Here is a 24,843-nt window from a genome sequence, read left to right on the forward strand (position 1 = left end):
CCCACCTGTGGACGTCGGGCCCTCATACCACCCTCATGGAGTCTGTTTCTGACCGTTTGAGCAGACACATGCACATTTGTGGCCTGCTGGAGGTCATTTTGCAGGGCTCTGACAGTGCTCCTCCTGCTCCTTTTTGCACAAAGGCAGAGGTAGCGGTCCTGCTGCTGGGTTGTTGCCCTCCTACGGCCTCCTCCACGTCTCCTGATGTACTGCCCTGTCTCCTGGTAGCGCCTCCATGCTCTGGACACTACGCTGACAGACACAGCAAACCTTCTTGCCACAGCTCGCATTGATGTGCCATCCTGGATGAGCTGAACTACCTGAGCCAGTTGTGTGGGTTGTAGACTCCGTCTCATGCTACCACTAGAGTGAAAGCACCACCAGCATTCAAAAGTGACCAAAACATCAGCCAGGAAACATAGGAACTGAGAAGTGGTCTGTGGTCACCACCTGCCGAACCACTCCTTTATCGGGGGTGTCTTGCTAAATGCCTATAATTTCCACCTCTTGTCTATTCCATTTGCACAACAGCATGTGAAATTTATTGTCAATCAGTGGACAGTTTGATTTCACAGAAGTGTGATTGACTTGGAGTTACATTGTGTTGTTTAATTGTTTTTTTTATGTTTGAGTATTTTGTGTAGAATGTTAACAAATTACAATTAAATACATTTTAATCCAACTTTGTAAAACAAAATGTGAAGAAATCCAAGGGGTCTGAATACTTTTGCAAGGCACTGTAAATGTAAAGAAACTCACTCTGAAATAGAACTCCTCGTTCCATTTGGGATTTAGAGTCTGAAAGAAAAGAATAGATAAACAAGTTCAGTGAGGCTGATCAGTTGGTGCGTTTCCTGCATGCTGTGAAACAAATAGCCTACACTTTCTTTAAAATCAGTCCGTAAACTAAGTGAGTAGACTCCACTTAATAACCTCCGGTTATTAAAATAAGAGACACACCAGAATGTCAATGAAGTTTAGGAACACCACAATGTCCATTTTACAAGGTAGTCTGATTTAGCAACATCCTTGATAAAGTATCATCTCTGTTAAAATAACTTCTTTGTGACATCAGGTGATATCTCCCACCATGGTGGAAGTGTCTCTCTACCTCCTCCTAGACTGAGAAGACACATCATACAAATCTATTCGGATAAGGTTCCGTGCCAAACAGGAGAACCACTGCATAATATGTTAAGAGATGGATCCAGTCCTGGGTCACCTTGCTGCTTGAGCAAAGAGAAACTCTCCATGTGGTATCTGATATTAGCAGAACGGCACTGATAAATGTGATACATCCATCGCTGTCAGGGACAATCTATGACCTGTTTCTTAGGAGAGTTTACAATCAATCCTGGGTCCATCTCATACATTGTCTGATCTAGTATAAGTTTGGGCTTTAAGATCATAACGGACAAGGTGGACCTGATCCTAGATCAGCAATCCTTCTGAGACGTGTTGTGAGTACCGGCCCAGAATTAGCCTTATATTGCCACGAGGCAAGAGGTTGCACAGTGCTTTGACTGCGGCAGCAGCACACCTTCATAAACCCGGAGTGACTGAAATAAAAGGGTCTTCTGCTCCACATAGCAGCACATTGTCAGCTATTTATATCCGTGCCAGGGCCACGGACAGCATACGGCTGACTTCATGGGAGAGCTCGGAAGGCTGGCTGCAGGAAGGAAGGGGATAAGCTGAGTCTCTCTGGCCATCATCACAGGAGATTTACCAAGAGAGGGAGAGGATGGTGGTTGGGAATAATAATGTGGCAAACGTATTGTTTTTCATTCTGACAGGACTGGAGGGGAGATGGAAGGAATTGTCCTTCTAGTGAAATGTGATGTCAGGTTTTTCCATACATCAAATAAAACTGGGCTACATTCTATGAAGCAAACTCCACCTCTATGCTATTTTTTAGCTAATTTCTTCCACAATCCTTTTAGTTAGGTTAGGCCAGGCCTTGAACACGACAATACTAAGAATCCTGAAACAGGGTTTCCAAAATACCCTCAAGAGGTCCCTCAGATTGTGTGTATTATTACCTTGATATGCTGAACTGTATGAAACAGCTCCCTCTGGTGGTAAGGGAGTTCACCCACATAGCCTTATTAATATTGGGGAAAGGTTCACACGTCAGACTACAGTAGTGTTCTGGGGCCGTCTCTAGCTGGTCCTCATCCTCCCTCTAACTGGATTCTACACAATACAATTCACATTGCTCAGTAGTGTAAACAGCAAACAGGAAACACTTTCTCGGCTCAGATTCATAAACAATCAAAAAAATAACTTGGATTGTTGTTGTTTAAAAACCACAGGATACAAGAAGGAAACACCAGAGGATTAGATAAACTACAGACAAAGACTTCCTGATCAATTGATAAAATCAAACATTATTGTCCTAGGGGTTACCTTTTTAATGGTTTTAGTCTGGACTAAGGCAAGCTCTCTGTTCTCATCCGCAACGTAGAGCGACAGCTTGACATAGGGATCACTGCAGAGAGAGAAGGGAAAAGAAGAGACTATTATTAAGACAGTGTGCTATGGGGTGACGCCTGGGGTGAAGCCTGGGCCTGTTGCCAGGGGTGACGCCTGGGCCTGTGGCGACGCCTGGGCCTGTGGCCTGTTGCGACGCCTGGGCCTGTGGCGACGCCTGGGCCTGTGGCCAGGGGTGACGCCTGGGGTGAAGCCTGGGCCTGTTGCCAGGGGTGACGCCTGGGCCTGTGGCCAGGGGTGACGCCTGGGGTGAAGCCTGGGCCTGTTGCCAGGGGTGACGCCTGGGCCTGTGGCGACGCCTGGGCCTGTGGCCAGGGGTGACGCCTGGGCCTGTGGCCAGGGGTGACGCCTGGGCCTGTGGCCAGGGGTGACGCCTGGGCCTGTTGCCAGGGGTGACGCCTGGGCCTGTTGCCAGGGGTGACGCCTGGGCCTGTTGCCAGGGGTGACGCCTGGGGTGACGCCTGGGCCTGTGGCCAGGGGTGACGCCTGGGGTGACGCCTGGGCCTGTTGCCAGGGGTGACGCCTGGGCCTGTTGCCAGGGGTGAAGCCTGGGCCTGTTGCCAGGGGTGACGCCTGGGCCTGTTGCCAGGGGTGACGCCTGGGCCTGTTGCCAGGGGTGACGCCTGGGCCTGTTGCCAGGGGTGACGCCTGGGCCTGAATGCGAGGCCTTGAGGCGTTACAGTAACTCCTAGGTTTTTGAACCGAGTGACATGCCGATTGTGCTTCTACAAGCATTCATCAAAGAGGGTGTGTGTGTGTAAGAGAGAGAGAGAGACAGAGCAGTGGCCAATGAGACTCCCGTCTGTAGCAACGATACAGGCCAAGGAGCCTATCAGTCTGCAACACAGTATTTCCATTGTTTAGTCAAGAAGGATCAGACTGACATAAACACACAATTAGACTCAGCAGCAGGGAGACTTTAATTAGTAATTGAGGGCTGGAGAGCAGCCATGATCTTGTTGTTCTTGCTCTCCCTTGAGAGTCTTCCTCCCCTCGAGGCAGAGGAGGACTGTCTGGGGCACCAGGCAAGCTCTTCTGAGGAAGCAGGGTAATAGCCTAGCTACAGATGATCTCTCTAAAAACCAAACCACAGAGATTTCTGCTCGGTTTTTAGCAACTATAATAAAAGAAGCCTGATAAAAAAATATATATATAAGCACAAAATGCACGCACACACACACACTTCTATTTCAAGCCACAGTGTTTGTCAATAAAACAGAGGCTAATTCAGCTGGGTGTAGTCCAATGTCATGAATGTACACATGTAAGCAGTTTCGCTGCCTCTGTGGTATCTGTTACCAAGTTAGAATTTCAGGTTTGTGAAACTGCCTGCCTGTTTTGTTGAGTGATTGAAGCTGGCAGTACAGGACTACTGACCAGGCAGGCTCCTGATGTCACAGTGATTTAGCTGAGTCAGGAGTAGTAAGGACAGGCAATATAGTGGGTTTGAGCCTGTGTGGCCTGGTACACTGTCTGAACAGTCTTTATAACACATTGGGTTCATATTTTGTTACTTGTAATGACAGAACAATGAGACTATAGAGCAGGGTTTCCGTTACCCGGTAATTGCCGGCTTTTGGCCAGCAAAAAATTAAAAGACGATAAATAAAATTGTCTAAATTGACCGGGAGAAAAAAACAATACAGGCAAGCAGGTCTTGGGGGTATGATATAAAATGCTAACCTCCCCTGTTATTGTAATGGTGAGAGGTTAGCATGTCTTGGGGGTATGATATAAAATGCTAACCTCCCATGTTATAGTAATGGTGAGAGGTTAGCATGTCTTGGGGGTATGATATAAAATGCTAACCTAACCGGTTATTGTAATGGTGAGAGGTTAGCATGTCTTGGGGGTATGATATAAAACACTAACCTAACCTGTTATTGTAATGGTGAGAGGTTAGCATGTCTTGGGGGTATGATATAAAATACTAACCTCCCCTGTTATAGTAATGGTGAGAGGTTAGCATGTCTTGGGGGTATGATATAAAACACTAACCTAACCTGTTATTGTAATGGTGAGAGGTTAGCAGGTCTTGGGGGTATGATATAAAATGCTAACCTAACCTGTTATAGTAATGGTGAGAGGTTAGCATGTCTTGGGGGTATGATATAAAATGCTAACCTAACCTGTTATTGTAATGGTGAGAGGTTAGCATGTCTTGGGGGTATGATATAAAATGCTAACCTAACCTGTTATTGTAATGGTGAGAGGTTAGCATGTCTTGGGGGTATGATATAAAATACTAACCTAACCTGTTATTGTAATGGTGAGAGGTTAGCATGTCTTGGGGGTATGATATAAAATACTAACCTAACCTGTTATTGTAATGGTGAGAGGTTAGCATGTCTTGGGGGTATGATATAAAATACTAACCTCCCCTGTTATTGTAATGGTGAGAGGTTAGCATGTCTTGGGGGTATGATATAAAATACTAACCTAACCTGTTATTGTAATGGTGAGAGGTTAGCATGTCTTGGGGGTATGATATAAAATGCTAACCTCCCCTGTTATTGTAATGGTGAGAGGTTAGCATGTCTTGGGGGTATGATATAAAATGCTAACCTAACCTGTTATTGTAATGGTGAGAGGTTAGCAGGTCTTGGGGGTATGATATAAAATGCTAACCTAACCTGTTATTGTAATGGTGAGAGGTTAGCATGTCTTGGGGGTATGATATAAAATGCTAACCTAACCTGTTATTGTAATGGTGAGAGGTTAGCATGTCTTGGGGGTATGATATAAAATGCTAACCTAACCTGTTATTGTAATGGTGAGAGGTTAGCATGTCTTGGGGGTATGATATAAAATGCTAACCTAACCTGTTATTGTAATGGTGAGAGGTTAGCAGGTCTTGGGGGTATGATATAAAATGCTATCCCACACCACATTACGCTGTGAGCTGGAGGCAGTATGCATTTTGAAAACATACTTAATTGCTTGAACCCTTAACATTTTACTTTATATTATGAGGCATGTCTTACCTTGCTTGAAAATCTGACTATAAAATAATTGCCTCCATGTTTTTTATGAAGACTGAATTGGCAGCGTGTGAGTTTGGGGAAGCATACAACTTATCTTACTAGGGATGCACAATATAAGTTGATGAATATATCGGAATCGGATGATACTAGTTAAAAATGGCAACATCGGTATCGGCCCGATGTCTGGTTGGATGCAAAACCGATGTCAAAGCTGCAGTGCATATCTATATAACGTAAGGATGCCACGGAGAATGTTGTGCTACACGTGCAACACAGCATTCCTAACCTAGCCCACAATGTCTGCTGTGTGGATCGAGCAGTCAACAAGTTGAGCAGTCATTTGAAAGAGTAAGACATTTTCAGCGAGACAACTCAGGGGTGAAATCCATTAAAGCCAAGATAAATGGGATTCATTGCCCTTGACAATCAACCGTTCTCTGTCGTGGGTGATGTTGGCTTTCACCGACTGGTGGAGCCCCGGTACGCACTACTGAGTGCGCTATTTTTCAGATGTTGCCCTACCGGAGTTACACAGTACTAGAGTCTCTGCTATTAGCTTCATGACATACTATGGAACGCCGTTTGGGTCTTTGCGTGTCAAAAAAAGATAAACGTCAAATAACACTATTTGAAGCGTTAAGCTTTTAATTTGACACGTCAAATAACGCTATTTGGTGTGTTAAATAAGCTTTTAATTTGACACGTCAAATAACACAGTTCTATTATAGAATGTTGTGTGTTCTGAATTTGCACGTCCAAGCCAAGCGCCACCACTACTATCAGTAGCACTGTCAAAGCTGTACAAAAAAATCTGCAAACAAACAAACACCGGCCACAAACGATGCGTTTACAATACCGCCTTGGTAATAAAGTATTATTTGTTCGACCGCAACTTCTGGGGTAGCTAGCTAGCTTTAGCTTGGTACCTAGCTAGCACCAATACAACAAGCCTGAAAACAATGACCAGTAGAAAACATTTACATTACATTTAAGTCATTTGGCAGACGCTCTTATCCAGAGCGACTTACAAATTGGAAAATGCAGTCATTCTCATTATTCTTAGCAATGATTTAGGAATCCTTCAGTAAGTATTTAGCTAGGTTGCCACTTGTTGTTCACCTATTGAAATTGACCTTCAGTTCATGAAAATAAATAGCTAGCCAGCTACCCTGTTGCCCAAAGCTAACGTTATAAGCAGCCAGCTAGCTTCATCTGGCTAGCGAGGCTCAAAAGGACCGGGTTATGTTCGGGGCGGCAGGGTAGCCTAGTGGTTAGAGAGTTGGACTTTGGGGGTTGCCTTCAAAATCAAAGTATATCATTGACAGTTATGCAAATGAATGCAAATAGTAGAATTATGCTATACTTTTTATTTTGAAGGCTAACAGCAAAGTCCACTGTTGTGGCTAATCCTTATTGTGGCTAGTTTCACATAGTTGGGTCCGACCACCATTAATCAAATAAGAACTGTCTTATAAATTAGGGTTATTTTAGATGACACCTAGCTATATAGTTAACTAACTAACTGTAGCTACTGAAACAGATGCTGGTTTGATATGTTTTTGGGGAAGAACATTGATGCAAACAATGAGCTAGCTTTTTTATTTTTTAAAGGCCAGCACTGTAGGTTCCTGTAATTAAAAACATTGTTTGTAGCTGGTGTTTGCTTGCTTGCAGATTTTTTTGTACAGCTTTGACAGTGCTACTGTACCTTTTTTGACACGCAAAGACCCAAACGGCGTTACATAGTATGTGGTGAAGCTAATAGCAGTGACTCTAGTACTGACTGCAGTCATTTTCATTATTCTTAGCAATGATTTAGGAATCCTTGTGAGTAGGTATTAGCTAGGATGCCACTTGTTGTTCGCCTATTGAAATAACAACCAATGACGACAGCCTAGAGAGAGGAGGTGAGGGTCCTGGGAGTGGTGCCAGGAAAATAACCTCTCACTCAATGTCAACAAAACAAAGGAGCTGGACTTCAGGAAAGAGCAACGGGAGCACGCCCCTATCCACATTGACAGGACAGCAGTGGAACAGGTGGAAGGTTTCAAGTTCCTCGGTGTACACATCACTGACACTCTGAAATGGTCCACACAGACAGACAGACAGTGTGGATCAGAACCTAAAACCCTCAAACTTTTACGCGCGCACAATTGAGAGCATCCTGTCGGGCTGTATCACCTTCTGGTATGGCAACTGCACAGCCCGCAACCACTGGGCTCTCCAGAGGGTGGTAAGGTCTGCCCAACAGGGGCAAACTACCTGCCCTCCAGGACACCTAAAGTACACAATGACACAGGAAGGCCAAAAAGAAAATCAAGGACAACCACCACCCGACCCACTGTCTGTTCACCTGGCAAGGTCAGTACAGGTGCATCAAAGCTGGGACTGAGTGACTGAAAAACAGCTTCTATGTCAAGGCCATCACTAGGCGGCTTCCACCCAGTTACGTAACCCTGCACCTTAGAGGCTACTGCCCCATATAAACTCAGCAAAAAAAGAAACGTCCTCTCACTGTCAACTGTGTTTATTTTCAGCAAACTTAAAATGTGTAAATATTTGTATGAACATAAGATTCAACGACTGAGACATCCCTGAGGGGGGCGTCAAAATATAAAGTAACAGTCAGTATCTGTGTGAGTACTATAGTGCATCACCCCCTCATGGACTGCACCAGATTTGCCAGTTCTTGCTGTGAGATGTTACCCCACTCTTCCACCAAGGCACCTTCAAGTTCCCAGACATTTCTGGGGGTAATGGCCCTTGTCCTCACCCTCTGATCCAACAGGTCCCAGACGTACTCAATGGGATTGAGATCCAGGCTTTTCGCTGGCCATGGCAGAACACTAGCATTCCTGTCTTGCAGGAAATCACGCACAGAACGAGCAGTATGGCTGGTGGCATTGTAATACTGGAGGGTCATGTCAGGACAAGCCTGCAGGAAGGGTACCACATGAGGGAGGAGAATGTCTTCCCTGTAACACACAGCATTGAGATTGCCTGCAAGATTGACAGCAAGCTCAGTCCGATGATGCTGTGACACACCGCCCCAGACCATGATGGACCATCCACGTCCAAATCGATCAACGCTCCAGAGTACAGGCCTTGGTGTAACGCTCATTCCTTAAACACAAATCTGACAATCACCCCTGGTGAGACAAAACCGCGACTCGTCAGAGAAGAGCACTTTTTGCCAGTCCTGTCTGGTCCAGCGACGGTGGGTTTGTGCCCATAGGCAATGTTTTTGGCGGGGATGTCTGGTGAGGACCTGCCTTACAACAGGCCTACAAGCCTTCAATCCAGTCTCTCAGCCTATTGTGGACAGTGAGCACTGATGGAGGGATTGTGCATTCCTGGTGTAACTCGGGCAGTTGTTGTTGCCATCCTGCACCTGTCCCACAGGTGTGATGTTCAGATGTACCGATCCTGTGCAGGTGTTGTTACACGTGGTCTGCCACTGCAAGGACAATCAGTTGTCCATCCTGTCTCCCTGTATTGCTGCCTTAGGCATCTCACAGGATGGACATTGCAATTTATTGCCCTCACCACATCTGCAGCCCTCATGCCTCCTTGCAGCATGCCTAAGGCACGTTCACACAGATGAGTAGGGACCCTGGGCATCTTTCTTTTGGTGTTTTTCCAGAGTCAGTAGAAAGGCCTCTTTAGTGTCCTACATTTTCATAACTGTAACCTTAATTGCCTACCGTCTATAAACTGTTAGTGTCTTAACGACCGTTCCACAGGTGCATGTTCATTAATTGTTTATGGTTCATTGAACAAGCATGGGAAACAGTGTTTAAACCCATTACAATAAGCATGGGAAACAGTGTTTAAACCCATTACAATAAGCATGGGAAACAGTGTTTAAACCCATTACAATGAAGATCTGAAGTTATTTGGATGTTTACGTATTATCTTTGAAAGACAAGGGTCCTGAAAAAGGGACGTTTCTTTTTTTGCTGCGTTTACATAGACTTAAAATCACTGGCCACTTTCATAATGGAACACTAGTCACTTAATAATGATAACACATTTTTGCTTTACTCATCTCATATGTATATATTGAATTCTATTCTACTGTATTTAGTATTTTAATACCACTCCGACATTGGTCGTCTTAATATTTATATATTTCTTAATTCCATTATTTTACTTTTAGCTTGTGTGTATTGATGTCAATTGTTAGATATTACTGCACTGTTGGAGCTAGAAACACAAGCATTTTGCAACACCCGCAATAACATTTGGTAAATGTGTGTGTTACAAATTAAATTGGATTTGAGATAGTAGAGCTGTTGCACAGCCTAAGGGGTTAATGTGTGGCAGTATTATCCCTTGAATTGGGGGTGGCCATTTTTATATACATATACAGTTGAAGTCGAAAGTTTACATACACCTTAAACTGAGTTTAAATGTATTTGGTTTTCACAATTCCTGACATTTAATCCTAGTAAAAATTCCCCGTCTTTGGTCAGTTAGGATCACCACTTTATTTTAAGAATGTGAAATGTCAAAATAATAGTATAGGGAACGATTTATTTCGGCTTTTATTTCTTTCATCACATTCCCAGTGGGTCAGAAGTTATCATACACTCAATTAGTATTTGGTAGCATTGCCGTTAAATTGTTTAACTTGGGCCAAACGTTTCAGGTAGCCTTCCACAAGCTTCCCACAATAAATTGGGTGAATTTTGGCCCATTCCTCCTGACAAAGCTGGTGTAACTGAGTCAGGTTTGTAGGCCTCCTTGCTCACACACGCTTTCTCAGTTCTGCCCACAAATTTTCTATAGGATTGAGATCAGAGCTTTATGATGGCCACTCCAATACCTGTACTTTGTTGTCCTTAAGACATAACTTTGGAAGTATGCTTGGGGCCATTGTCCCTTTGGAAGACCCATTTGCGACCAAGCTTTAACTTCCTGACTGATGTCTTGAGATGTTGCTTCAATATATCCACATCATTTTCCTGCCTCATGATGTCATCTATTTTGTGAAGTGCACCAGTCCCACCTGCAGCAAAGTACCCCCACAACATGATGCTGCCCACCACCCATGCTTCACAGTTGGGATGGGGTTTTTCGGCTTGCAAGCCTCCCCCTTTTACCTCCAAACATAAAGATGGTCATTATGGCCAAACAGTTATAAGACCAGGGAACATTTCTCCAAAAAGTACAATCTTTGTCTCCATGTCTAGTCGCAAACCGTTGTCTGGCTTTTTTATGGCGGTTTTGGAGCAGTGGCTTCTACCTTGCTGAGCGGCCTTTCAGGATATGTCAATATAGGACTCGTTTTACTGTGGATATAGATACTTTTGTACCGGTTTCCTCCTGCATCTTCACAAGGTCCTTTGTTGTTGTTCTGGGATTGATTTGCACTTTCGCACCAAAGTACGTTCATCTCTAGGAGACAGAACGCGTCTCCTTCCTGAGCGGTATGGGTACTATTGTTTGTACAGATGAATGTGGTACCATCAGGTCGTTTAGAAATTGCTCCCAAGGATGAACCAGACTTGTGGAGGTCTACACTATTTTTTTTCTGAGGTCTTGGCTGATTTCTTTTGATTTTCCCATGATGTCAAGCAAAGTGGCACTCAGTGTGAAGGTAGACCCTGAAATAGATCCACAGGTACACCTCCAATTGACTCAAATTATGTCAATTAGCCTATCAGAAGCTTCTAAAGCCATGACATAATTTTCTGGAATTTTCCAAGCTGTTTAAAGGCACAGTCAACTTAGTGTAAGTAAACTTCTGACCCACTGGAATTGTGATACAGTGAATTATAAGTTAAATATTCTGTCTGTAAACAATTGTTGGAAAAATTACTTTTGTCATGCACAAAGTAGATGTCCTAACCGACTTGCCAAAACTATATTTTGTTAACAAGAAATATGTGGAGTGGTTGAAAAATGAGTTTTAATGACTCCAACCTAAGTGTATGTAAACTTCTGACTTCAACTGCGCAAACACACACGATGGGGAAACCCTGTTGTGTGGGATCCACTACACAGTTGTCCTGTGTGGCCCAGTTGGTAGAGCATGGAGCTTGCAACAAACAGGAGTGTGGGTTCGTTCCCACAGTAGACAAGTACGAAAATGCATGCACTCACTACTGTAAGTCGCTCTGGATAAGAGTATCTGCTAAAAATTTAAATTACTCTCCTAGTGAGGGAAGTCTGCTAGTTATTGCTTTTCCATGGGCTTTGTCTTATTCTAATCGAGCCTTTCACTGGAACAGGCCCAGATCCACACCTTTTGCGTGAAGACGACGCCGGAAAAGGGGACGCAGATCGGGGATCCTTCTAAGAATCCGTAGGCTAGTGACTAAACTCCCAATGCCTTCCATTATTCTCGCTAACGTGCAATCGTTAGAAAATAAAATGGATGACCTACCATTAAGATTATCCTAACAACGGGATATTAAAAACTGTAACATCTTATATTTCACCGAGACGTGGCTGAACGAAGAAACGGACAATATAGAGCTGGCGGGACTTCCATGCACCGGCAGAACAGACAGTACCTCTGGTAAAACGAGGGGTGGGGGTGTGTGTCTATTTGTCAATAACAGCTGGTGCGAAATATTATAATATTAAAGAGGTCTTGAGGTACCTTATAAAAAGCTGAGGTCAAGTACCTTATGAAAAGCTGTTGATCAGACTATCTATATTATTCGTAGCTGTCTATTTACCACCATAGAATGAAGCTGGCACTAAGACCGCTCTCAACCAACTCTAAGGCCATAAGCAAAGAAGAAAATGCTCACCCAGAAGTGGCGCTCCTAGTGGCCGGGAACTTAAATGCAGACAAACAAATCAGTTTTACCAAATTTTTACCTACATGTCACATGTGCAAACAAGGGGGAAAAAAATCCTAGACCACCTTTACTCCACAAACAGAGATGCATACAAAGCTGACCACAATTCTATCCTCCTGATTCCTGCTTACAAGCAAAAACTAAAGCAGGAAGTACCAGTGACGCGCTCAATACAGAAGTGGGTAGATGACGCGGATGCTACACTTTAGGACTGTTTTGCTAGCACAGACTGGAATATGTTCCGGGATTCAAAATCAAATCAAATTTTATTTGTCACATACACATGGTTAGCAGATGTTAATGCGAGTGTAGCGAAATGCTTGTGCTTCTAGTTCCGACAATGCAGTAATAACCAACAAGTAATCTAACTAACAATTCCTAAACTACTGTCTTATACACAGTGTAAGGGGATAAAGAATATGTACATAAGGATATATGAATGAGTGATGGTACAGAGCAGCATAGGCAAGATACAGTAGATGGTATCGAGTACAGTATATACATATGAGATGAGTATGTAAACAAAGTGGCATAGTTAAAGTGGCTAGTGATACATGTATTACATAAGGATGCAGTCGATGATATAGAGTACAGTATATACGTATGCATATGAGATTCATAATGTAGGGTAAGTAACATTATATAAGGTAGCATTGTTTAAAGTGGCTAGTGATATATTTACATCATTTCCCATCAATTCCCATTATTAAAGTGGCTGGAGTTGAGTCAGTGTCAGTGTGTTGGCAGCAGCCACTCAATGTTAGTGGTGGCTGTTTAACAGTCTGATGGCCTTGAGATAGAAGCTGTTTTTCAGTCTCTCGGTCCCAGCTTTGATGCACCTGTACTGACCTCGCCTTCTGGATGATAGCGGGGTGAACAGGCAGTGGCTCGGGTGGTTGATGTCCTTGATGATCTTTATGGCCTTCCTGTAACATCGGGTGGTGTAGGTGTCCTGGAGGGCAGGTAGTTTGCCCCCGGTGATGTGTTGTGCAGACCTCACTACCCTCTGGAGAGCCTTACGGTTGAGGGCGGAGCAGTTGCCGTACCAGGCGGTGATACAGCCCGCCAGGATGCTCTCGATTGTGCATCTGTAGAAGTTTGTGAGTGCTTTTGGTGACAAGCCGAATTTCTTCAGCCTCCTGAGGTTGAAGAGGCGCTGCTGCGCCTTCTTCACGATGCTGTCTGTGTGAGTGGACCAATTCAGTTTGTCTGTGATGTGTATGCCGAGGAACTTAAAACTTGCTACTCTCTCCACTACTGTTCCATCGATGTGGATAGGGGGGTGTTCCCTCTGCTGTTTCCTGAAGTCCACAATCATCTCCTTAGTTTTGTTGACGTTGAGTGTGAGGTTATTTTCCTGACACCACACTCCGAGGGCCCTCACCTCCTCCCTGTAGGCCGTCTCGTCGTTGTTGGTAATCAAGCCTACCACTGTTGTGTCGTCCGCAAACTTGATGATTCATCCAATGGCATTGAGAAATACACCACCTCAGTCATCAGCTTCATCAGCTTCATCAATAAGTGCATCGATGACGTCGTCCCCACAGTGACTGTACGTACATATCCCAACCAGAAGCCATGGATTACAGGCAACATCCGCATCGAGCTAAGGGCTAGAGCTGCCGCTTTCAAAGAGTGGGAGACTAATCCGGACACATATAAGAAATCCCTCTATGCCCTCAGACGAACCATCAAACAAGCAAACTTAAACCTGTATTGACGCTTTGAATCCTACTACACCGGCTCTGATGCTCGTCGGATGTGGCAGGGCTCGAAAACTATTAGGGACACCCAGACGCGAGTTGCCCAGTGACGCGAGCCTACCAGACAAGCTAAATGCCTTTTATGCTCGCTTCGAGGCAAGCAACACTGAAGAATGCGCGAGAGCACCAGCTGTTCTGGATGACTGTGTGATAACGCTCTCGGTAGCTGATGTGAACAAAACCTTTAAAACAGGTCAACATTCAAACCGCTGGACCAGACGGATTAACAGGACGTGTACTCAAAGCATGCGCAGACCAACTGGCAAGTGTCTTCACCGACATTTTCAACCTCTCCCTGACTGAGTCTGAAATATCTACATGTTTCAAGCAGCCCACCATAGTCCCTGTGCCCAAGAAAGCGAAGGTGACCTGCCTAAATAATTACAGCCCATGGAACTCATGTCGGTAGCCATGAAGTGCTTTGACCCTAGACCCACTCAAATTCACATCCTCAAAAAGGTTCTACAGCTACACCATGGAGAGCATCGTGACCGGTTGCATCACCGCCTGGTATGACAACTGCTCGGCATGGCGCTACAGAGGGTAGTGCGAATGGCCCAGTACATCACTGAGGCCAAGCTTACTGCCATCCAGGACCTATAGAATAGGTGGTGTCAGAGGAAAGCCCATAAAAGAGACTCCAGTCATCCAAGTTATAGGCTTTTCTCTGCTAGCGCACGGCAAGCGGTACCGGAGCGCCAAGTCTAGGACCAAAAGGCTCCTCAACAGCTTCTACCCCCAAGCCATTGGACTGCAGAACAATTCATAAAATCACCACAGGACAATTTACATTGACACCCCCCCCCCCTCTTGTACACTGCTGCTACTCGCTGTTTGTTTGTTACCTATGCATAGTCACTTCGCCCCCACCTACATGTACAGATTACCTCAACTAGCCTGTACCCCTGCACACTGATATAGCCTCATTATTTGTTTTTCTTATTTTGTTACTTTTTATTATAGTCTACTTGGTAAATATTTTCTTCTTCTTGAACTGCACTGTTGGTTAAGGGCTTGTAAGTATGCATTTCACGGTGAAGTATACACTTATTGTATTCGGTGCATGTGGCAAATACAGTTTGATTTGACTAGATAACCATTCTGGTAACACTAATGTGTAATCTCTGGTCTAGTGAGAACTTCGTTCCTTTCCAGCTGTTTCACGGGGGAAGTAATTCTGAGAGGAAGGGATAAAGATATTGGAGAAATAGAATAGGTTAGGCCAAAAAGATCCAAACCAGAGGAGTAACCTGGGCTATATGTATCTGACCGAGGGTAGTGCGTACGGCCCAGTACATCACTGGGGCCAAGCTTCCTGATATCCAGGACCTATATACTAGGCGGTGTCAGAGGAAGTCCAAAACATGGTCAAAGACTCCAGTCACCCAAGCCATAGACTGTTCTCTCTGCTACCGCACGGCAAGCGGTACCGGAGCGCCAAGTCTAGGTCCAAAAGACTGCTTGACAGCTTCTATCCCCAAGCAATAAGACTGCTGAACAACTAATCAAATGGCACAGAGACTATTTACATTGACCCCCCCTTCATTTCTACACTGCTGCTCCTCGCTGTTTTTTTATCTATGCATAGTCACTTTACAAATTACCTCGACTAACCTGTAACCCCGCACATTGACTCGGTACTGGTACCCCCTGTATATAATCTCGTTATTGTTATGTCATTTTCTTGTGTTACTTTTTGATTTTATATATATATTTTTTTAAGGTTGTATTCGGCGCAAGTGACAAATAAAATGCGATTTGATTTTCATTTGATGTAGGTCTGTAGCAGAGCCTGGGGAGAGGGGCTGTATGTAGGTCTGTACCAGAGCCTGGGGAGAGGGGCTGTATGTAGGTCTGTACCAGAGCCTGGGGAGAGGGGCTGTATGTAGGTCTGTAGCAGAGCCTGGGGAGAGGGGCTGTATGTAGGTCTGTAGCAGGTCTGTAGCAGAGCCCAGGATCTATATACTAGGCGGTGTCAGAGGAAGTCCAAAACATGGTCAAAGACTCCAGTCATCCAAGTCATAGACTGTTCTCTCTGCTACCGCAGAGCCTGGGGAGAGGGGCTGTATGTAGGTCTGTACCAGAGCCTGGGGAGAGGGGCTGTATGTAGGTCTGTAGCAGAGCCTGGGGAGAGGGGCTGTATGTAGGTCTGTACCAGAGCCTGGGGAGAGGGGTTGTATGTAGGTCTGTAGCAGAGCCTGGGGAGAGGGGCTGTATGTAGGTCTGTACCAGAGCCTGGGGAGAGGGGCTGTATGTAGGTCTGTACCAGAGCCTGGGGAGAGGGGCTGTATGTAGGTCTGTACCAGAGCCTGGGGAGAGGGGCTGTATGTAGGTCTGTACCAGAGCCTGGGGAGAGGGGCTGTATGTAGGTCTGTAGCAGAGCCTGGGGAGAGGGGCTGTATGTAGGTCTGTAGCAGAGCCTGGGGAGAGGGGCTGTATGTAGGTCTGTAGCAGAGCCTGGGGAGAGGGGCTGTATGTAGGTCTGTACCAGAGCCTGGGGAGAGGGGCTGTATGTAGGTCTGTACCAGAGCCTGGGGAGAGGGGCTGTATGTAGGTCTGTACCAGAGCCTGGGGAGAGGGGCTGTATGTAGATCTGTAGCAGAGCCTGGGGAGAGGGGCTGTATGTAGATCTGTAGCAGAGCCTGGGGAGAGGGGCTGTATGTAGGTCTGTACCAGAGCCTGGGGAGAGGGGCTGTATGTAGGTCTGTACCAGAGCCTGGGGAGAGGGGCTGTATGTAGGTCTGTACCAGAGCCTGGGGAGAGGGGCTGTATGTAGATCTGTAGCATAACTGACTTGCCTAGTTAATACTGAACAAAAATATAGAAACGTATCTACCCCTCCAACTACAGCCATTATAGGACCTTGGCTCTTCGTGAATGCCTCTGCATACCAGCGCGTGTAATCCACCAACAAATGAACAAGCAGAGTTACCCGTGCGTCCCAGATGGAAGCCTATTCCCTATATTAAAGTGCACTACTATTGTGGTGCACTACTATTGTGGTGCACGAATAGGGAGCCATTTGGGACATAACTCACTAGAAGGCCTTGCTGCACTCCACAGAACACAAACAATAGAGTAGAGTAGAAAATGTTTAACTTTAAAAAAGGGAGGGTGCGCTTCAGAAAGCTAATGAGTGATTGTGTTGTTTTCTTTTGCATTGGTCAGGAGGACATTGGAATTCATTAGAAACAACACACACATCTTACACAATGGAGCATGAAGCAACAGATACGCAGGTTAGTTATCTATCCATGTGTCTTCACAGGATGGTTTTCTATATTGCCACAATTACACAGTGAGAACTGCTTTTAAGCAACTCCTTTGATCCTTGCCTGCATTTAGCACAAAGAAAATAGGCCCTCTGTTTAAATTATTAACCTTTTAAATCTTGTCAAAATAAAAGCACATTTAAAATTGTTAAGCTTTTATTTAAAACATTTTCAAAAAGGGGGAGGGGGACAAAGCTCACGCACAATTTCTCAAAAGAAAACCTTGGTAGAAATTCATGGGTAAAATGGATATGACAATACCTCATTTTCTCTTAACTTATGGATCAGACTTGGAAGTAAAGTCATTTTAGTAATCATTGAGAACATTTGGCTCAAGGTTTTACTAATCTAGGTTTGGCTCAAGGTTTACTAGTCTAGGTTGGTGCAATGTCTTTGGAATGTTCTAGAGAATTCAAAAAGGGCAGCAGTGGTAGCCAAACATACAGAAACACAGCCTAGGTCATGCTCACCTGGCTCCGATAATGTCTTTCTTTGCCAGATCAATGCCTGCCACAACCTTGACACGGAGAACTCTGGTTTCATTCTGCAAAAGAAAAATGAAAAACAAACATTTTATAATAAAAACATTTTATCACACAACAGTTGAAATGATTTGAATGGATAACATTGTTGGCGGCCTCAGTCTGCCTTGGCCAATAGGCCTACTTCTAAAAGACAAAGTAGTGTTAATAACTGTAGCTGTGGCTGTATTTTTCATCCTATAGCTTGTTATCCATCTGCTTTTTTCTTTATGGTGAGTAAACATGTCGTCGGCGCTTTTATTTCCCTGACTGATCAAAACTAATTTTTCTCCATGCTGTCTCGTCTTTCTTGCAGCAGACATATAGAGAGCAATATGTTTGGAACATCGAATCACAATACATATTCACCTAGTGTACAAAACATTAAGAACACCTTCACCTTCCTAAGATTGAGTTGAACTGCCTCAATTTGTCAGGGCATGGACTATACAAGGTGTTGAAAGCGTTCCACAGGGATGCTAGCCCATGTTGACTCCAATGCTTCCGACAGTTGTGTCAAGTTGGCTGGATATCCTTTGGGTGATGGACCATTCTAGATACACACGGGAAACCATTGAGCGTGAAAAACCCGGCAGCATTGCAGTTCTTGACACGCTCAAACTGGTGTGCCTGGCACCCTACCCCGTTCAAAGGCACTTAAATCTGTTGTCCTGCCCATTCACTCTGAATGGCACACATACACAATCCATGTCTCAATTGTCTCAAGGCTTAAAAATCATTCTTTAACCGGTCTCCTCCCCTTCATCTACACTGATTGAAGTGGATTTAACAAGTGGAGGGATCATAGCTTTCACCTGACCGATGTTATGTAAAGAGCAGGTGTCCTTAATGGCTTTGTACACAGTGTAAAATCTTGAGAATCGCAATACATATCGTATCAGCACCTAAGTATTGTGATAATATAGTATGGTGAGGTCCATGGCCATTCTCAGCCCTACTTGCTCTTCACTCTCACTGAAGACTGACTGGGATTATCAGGAATAGCCCATTAGCCTACCCTTTGACCAGTATCAGTCAAAGGTTTGGACACCTACTCATTCAAGGGTTTTTCTTTATTTTTTTAATTGTAAAATAGTGAAGTCATCAAAACTATGAATTAACACATTTGGAATCATGTAGTAACCAAAAGTGTTCAAATCAAAATATATTTGAGATGAGATTCTTCAAAGTAGCCATCCTTTGCCTTGATGACAGTTTCGCATCCTCTTGGCATTCTCTCAACCAGCTTCACCTGGAATGCTTTTCCAACAGTCTTGAAGGAGTTCTCTACTCCGAACGTGCTCTTCCCCTATTCGACTGACAGGCTAGTATTTTTTCCCACTGTGTTTAAGCAGAGTGAGTTCTCCAATCAGCCGAGCCAACAGTGCCAGTCACGAACAAAGGCATACGAGCTGCCAACCAGGTCAACATTACCTGTAGTAAGGTGTGGTACAGTAAACTACTTTGAGCAACCTTTCCCACGTACCTTCATTCATGCGTGTCGTCTAAAGTTGCCTTACCGGTGAAGGACACATGACACAGTCCCTGTCCAATCTAGGCCTCTCTCCTCCTCATAATAGGGGTAGGTAGTGTTACAACGAGCTTTCAAACTGAACATGATCGGGTGTCTTGGTGAAATTCTTGCCTATGAGCCTTAATTCAAAGTTTATTGGTGGAGTAAACAGTTTTGCAAATGTTATCGCAGGTGCAGCGAAATGCTTATGTTTCTAGCTACAACAGAGCAGCAAAATCTAGCATTACAATAACAATACACACGTCATCCAAAAGTTTATACAAAAATTAAGACATATCAGAATGAGCAGTATCAAACCGAGAAATATCTGAGTGCAGAAAAAAATTATACACTGAGTATACAAAATATTAAGAACACCTGCTCTTTCCATGAAAGACTGACCAAGTGAATCCAGATGAAAGCTATGATCCCTTATTGATGTCACCAGTTAAATCCACTTCAACCAGTGTAGATGAAGGGGAGGAGACAGGTTAAAAATCAGGATTTTTAAGCCTTGAGACATGGATTGTGTATTTATGCCATTCAGAGGGTAAATGGGCAAGACAAAAAATATTTAAGTGCTTTTGAACAGGGTATTGTAGTAGGTGCCAGGCGTAGGGGTTTGTGTTAATAACTGCAATGCTGCTGGGTTTTTCATGCACAGCAGTTTCATGTGTATCTTGAATGTTCCACCACCCAAAGGACATCCAGTCAAGTTGACAACTGTGCGAAGCACTGCAGTCAACATGGGCCAGCATCTCTGTGGAATGCTCTACACCTTGTAGAGTCCATGATCCAACCAATTGAGGCTGTTCTGAAGGCAAAAGTTTAAACAAAATTGTAATCACAAAACTGGGGAGAAAAAGGGGGTACATTTTTGTTTTATATTTATATCAAATCAAACTTTGTCACCTGCGCCAAATACAACAAGTGTAAACTTTACCATGGAATGCTTACTTACAAGCCATTAACCAAAAATGCAGTTCAAGAAGGAAATATTTACCAAGTAGACTAAATTAATAACAATAAAAAGTAACACAATAAGAATAACAGAACAGCGCGAACTGGCTCTAACCAGAATAGAAAGAGTGGGAGGCAGGCCCCGGTGCAAAAGTACATTAGAGTGTCTAGTTTGAAAAATATACGCCACACAAGTCCTCTACTGGCAGCTTCATTAAATAGTACGCGCAAAACACGTCAACAGGCGACTCCAGGATGCTGGCCTTCTAGGCAGAGTTGCAAAGAAAAAGTCATCTCAGACTGGCGAATAACAAAAAAAAAAAGATTAAGGTGGGCAAAATAACACAGACACTGGACAGAGGAACTCTGCCTAGAAGACCAGCATCCCGGAGTTGCCTCTTCACTGTTGACGTTGAGACTCGTGTTTTGCGGGTACTAATTAATGAAGCTGCCAGTTGAGGATTTGTGAGGTGTCTGTTTCTCAAACTAGACACTAATGTACTTGTCCTCTTGCTCAGTTGTGCACATAGGCTTCCCACTCTTTCTATTCTGGTTAGAGCCAGTTTGCGCTGTTCTGTGAAGGGAATAGTACACAGCTTTGTACGAGATCTTCAGTTTCTTGGCAATTTCTCACATGGGATAGCCTTCATTTCTCAGAGCAAGAACAGACTGATGAGTTTCATTAGAAACGGTCTTTGATTCTGGCCATTTTGAGCCTGTAATCAAACCCACAAATGTTGATGCGCCAGATACTCAACTAGTCTAAAGAAGGCCAGTTTTATTGCTTCTTTAATCAGGACAACAGTTTTCAGCTGGGCTAACATAATTGCAAAAGGGTTTTCTAATGATCAATTTGCCTTTTAACGATAAACATGGATTAGCTAACACAATGTTCCATTGGACCACAGGAGTGATGGTTGCTGATAATGGGCCTCTGTACACCAATGTAGATATTCAATTTTTTTGCTAATTAAAAAAGCAATTTCCAGCTACAATAAACATTAACAATGTCTACACTGTATTTCTGATACATTGTGTTATTTTCTTTCAAAAACAAGAACATTTCTAAGTGACCCCAAACATTTGAACGGTAGTGTGTGTGTGTGTAACATATATATACACACACAAAAAAATGTTTTAAGTGTACACGCCTCCCGAGTGGCGCAGCGGTCTAAGGCACTGCATCGTCACTACAGATCCTGGTTTGATCCCAGGCTGTGTCACAGCCGGCCACGAACGGGACGTCCATTAAACGGCGCACAATTGGCCCAGTGTCGTCCGTGTTAGGGGAGGGCTTGGCCGGCCTGCTTGTCCTCGTCTCATTGCGCTCTAGCGACTTGTGTGGCGGACCGGGCGCAATGCACTCTGACACAATCGCCAAGCGTACAGTGTTTCCACCGACACATTGGTGCAGCTTACTTCCGGGTTAAGCGAGCATTGTGTCAAGAAGTTCACTGGTGAAAGACTGGCCACGGCTTCTTTAAAGCATTACTTAAATAACTGTGGTTGGCTTCCAGAGGGAATTTAGGAATTTTCCAAGTTCAGAAGCTATGCCATCTCCCGTGACTCTGACAGGATGCTCTCTAAGAATACCTTTGAGGGAAGTTGTGTGAAATCTGCAGGCTACTTCAGTTGTAAGAGACTCCCTCTACAATCCCAGAACAGAGAAAACTTGTTTATGATGAGAAATTGGTAGCAGGGTAGCCTAACTTCACCCCATATTAGATACTGATTAATGACATTCAATGGAATATGTCAATTAGGTAATAGCTAGGTTTCCATCCAATTGGCGACAGATTTTAATATGAATATTCAAACGTCTGCATAAAAACAATACGCCCATATTACCACCTTTGCAGATAAAAGGCTGTGCGTGGTGACATAGCGCACATAAAAACACCTTTTGCAGCTCAATTCCCAAGCACAGAATTTTAAAAAAAAGTTATTTGGTACATGGGAGTTAAAATGGTTTACATTTTCAACACTACTGATGATTCGTTCACAAAAATAATGTTGCGTTATATAGCGAGTGTGCCCACTGGTATTGTCACGTGCAAATAAATTCATTAAAAATCCTACAATGTGATTTTCTGGAATTTTTTTCCTCATTTTGTCTGTCATAGTTGGAGTGTACCTATGATGAAAATTACAGGCCTCTCATCTTTTTAAGTGGGAGAACTTGCACAATTGGTGGCTGACTAAATACTTTTTTGCCCCACTGTACAGGATGTAGAAAATAACAAGGCTATATACAGGACGCAGAAAATAACATGGCGCAGCAGTCGAAGGCCCTGCATCTCAGCACAAGAGGCGTCACTACAATCCCTGGTTCAAATCCAGGCTGTATCACATCCGGCAGCGTCATCCGGGTTAGGGTTTGGCCAGGGTAGGCAGTCATAAATAAGAATTTGTTCTTAACGGACTTGCCTAGGTAAATTTTTTTAAAGTACAATATTTTTATTTATTTTTATTAAATATACAGGAAGTAGAAAATAACATGGCTATATACAGGAAGTGCCAGTACTGAGTCTACGTGCTGGGGTACGAGGCAATAAAATGGCTATATACAGGGAGAAGCAGTGCTGAATCTGTGTGTTGGGTTACAAGGTAATAACATGGCTATATACAGGGAGTACACAGACTTGGTACATGAGCTGGGGTACGAGGTAATTGAGGTAGCTACACACACATACACAAAAGTATGTGGTCACCCTTCAAATTAGTGGATTCGGCTATTTCAGCCACACTCGTTGCTGACAGGTGTATAAAATCGAGCACACAGCCATGCAATCTCCAAAGACAAACATTGTCAGTAGAATGGACTTATTGAAGAGCTCAGTGACTTTCAACGTGGCAACATCATAGGATGCCACCTTTCCAACAAGTCAGCTTGTTAAATTTCTGCCCTAGTCAACTGTAAATGCTGTTATTTAGAAGTGGGAATGTCTAGGAGCAACAACGGCTCAGCTGCGAAGTGGTAGGCAACACAAGCTCACAGAAAGGGACCGCCAAGTGCTGAAGCAGTGATGTACTGGGCCGTAATCGCCAACCTCTGTAGCGCCTTGTTGTCGGGTGCCTTTCAGTTGCTGTACCAAACCGTGATGCAGCCAGTCAAGATGCTCTCGATGGTGCAGCTGTATAACTTTGAGGATCTGAGGGTCCATGCCACATCTTTTCAGCCCCCTGAGGAAGAGGCGCTGTCATGCCCCACAGTTGTGTGTGGGGACCATGTTAATTCCTTAGGTTGTGTCGACCCGCTCCACTACAGCCCCATCGATGTCGACGGGGGTGTGCCTGCCCCTCCATTTCCTGTAGTCCACGATCAGCTCCTTTGCCTTGCTGACGTTGATCAGGTGATGTTAGTTTATTGTTGGAGTAGTGTCAGGGCTGGAGGGCTTCTCCCTCTATTCTAGGAGTACCTAAATGCCCCGGGACAGGAACTATTTCTGTTGTTGTAAGAGTTAGGCCTAGTCAACACTGTGTCCTGGCCCAATTTTCATCCTCACCTTTCAAAATGACTAGCCTGGTTTAATACAATCATTCATTACATTAGCTATGTCAACCATTAGATTACCTACTCAAGTTGTCGTTCAACATTAATGTTCTCATTCTCTATTAACTTACCTGGTTAGAGTTTTTATTTTATTTTTTAACTACAGGTAAATGTAACTTCATTTGATAAACAAATAGGCCTCATGCACAACTGTGTTTCTAGTCCACCCGAATCCTTTTCTGTAGCGATTTTGGAAGTGAAAAACCAAAATCACCTCCCAGCTCTGTAGCATGAGCCTCTTCAGAAAGGAAGGAAGGAAGGGAGCCACCCCAGCCAGCCTGCTTGCCATCCCAGCCAACCTGCCTACCACCCCAGCCAGCCTGCCTGCCATCCCAGCCAACCTGCCTACCACCCCAGCCAGCCTGCCTGCCATCCCAGCCTGCCACCCCAGCCAGCCTGCCTGCCATCCCAGCCAACCTGCCTACCACCCCAGCCAGCCTGCCTGCCATCCCAGCCAACCTGCCTACCACCCCAGCCAGCCTGCCTGCCATCCCAGCCTGCCACCCCAGCCAGCCTGCCTGCCATCCCAGCCTGCCACCCCAGCCAGCCTGCTTGCCATCCCAGCCAACCTGCCTACCACCCCAGCCAGCCTGCCTGCCATCCCAGCCAACCTGCCTACCACCCCAGCCAGCCTGCCTGCCATCCCAGCCTGCCACCCCAGCCAGCCTGCCTGCCATCCCAGCCTACCACCCCAGCCAGCCTGCCTGCCATCCCAGCCTACCACCCCAGCCAGCCTGCCTGCCATCCCAGCCTACCATCCCAGCCAGCCTGCCTGCCATCCCAGCCTACCACCCCAGCCAGCCTGCCTGCCAACCTTCCTACCACCCCAGCCAGCCTGCCTGCCATCCCAGCCTACCACCCTAGCCAGCCTGCCTGCCATCCCAGCCAGCCTGCCTGCCATCCCAGCCTACCACCCTAGCCAGCCTGCCTGCCATCCCAGCCTACCACCCCAGCCAGCCTGCCTGCCAA

At 44.8% G+C, this 24,843-nt stretch overlaps 1 protein-coding gene across 3 annotated transcripts in view; it reads right to left on the reverse strand.

The window, feature by feature from the left end:
* Nucleotides 1-24,843, reverse strand: part of nedd4l (NEDD4 like E3 ubiquitin protein ligase) — a 122,617-nt gene that overhangs the window by 95,240 nt on the left and 2,534 nt on the right. For all 3 annotated transcript variants that reach the window (XM_064977361.1, XM_064977357.1, XM_064977356.1), the window contains exons 2-4: nucleotides 17,798-17,871; nucleotides 2,410-2,491; nucleotides 760-798 (exon numbers count right to left, since the gene is read on the reverse strand). In XM_064977361.1, the coding sequence (XP_064833433.1) occupies nucleotides 760-798; nucleotides 2,410-2,491; nucleotides 17,798-17,871 (195 nt within the window). The remainder of the gene's footprint in view (nucleotides 1-759; nucleotides 799-2,409; nucleotides 2,492-17,797; nucleotides 17,872-24,843) is intronic.

The sequence above is a fragment of the Oncorhynchus masou genome, chromosome 11, assembly GCF_036934945.1.
Source record: "Oncorhynchus masou masou isolate Uvic2021 chromosome 11, UVic_Omas_1.1, whole genome shotgun sequence".
NCBI classification, from domain to species: domain Eukaryota; kingdom Metazoa; phylum Chordata; class Actinopteri; order Salmoniformes; family Salmonidae; genus Oncorhynchus; species Oncorhynchus masou.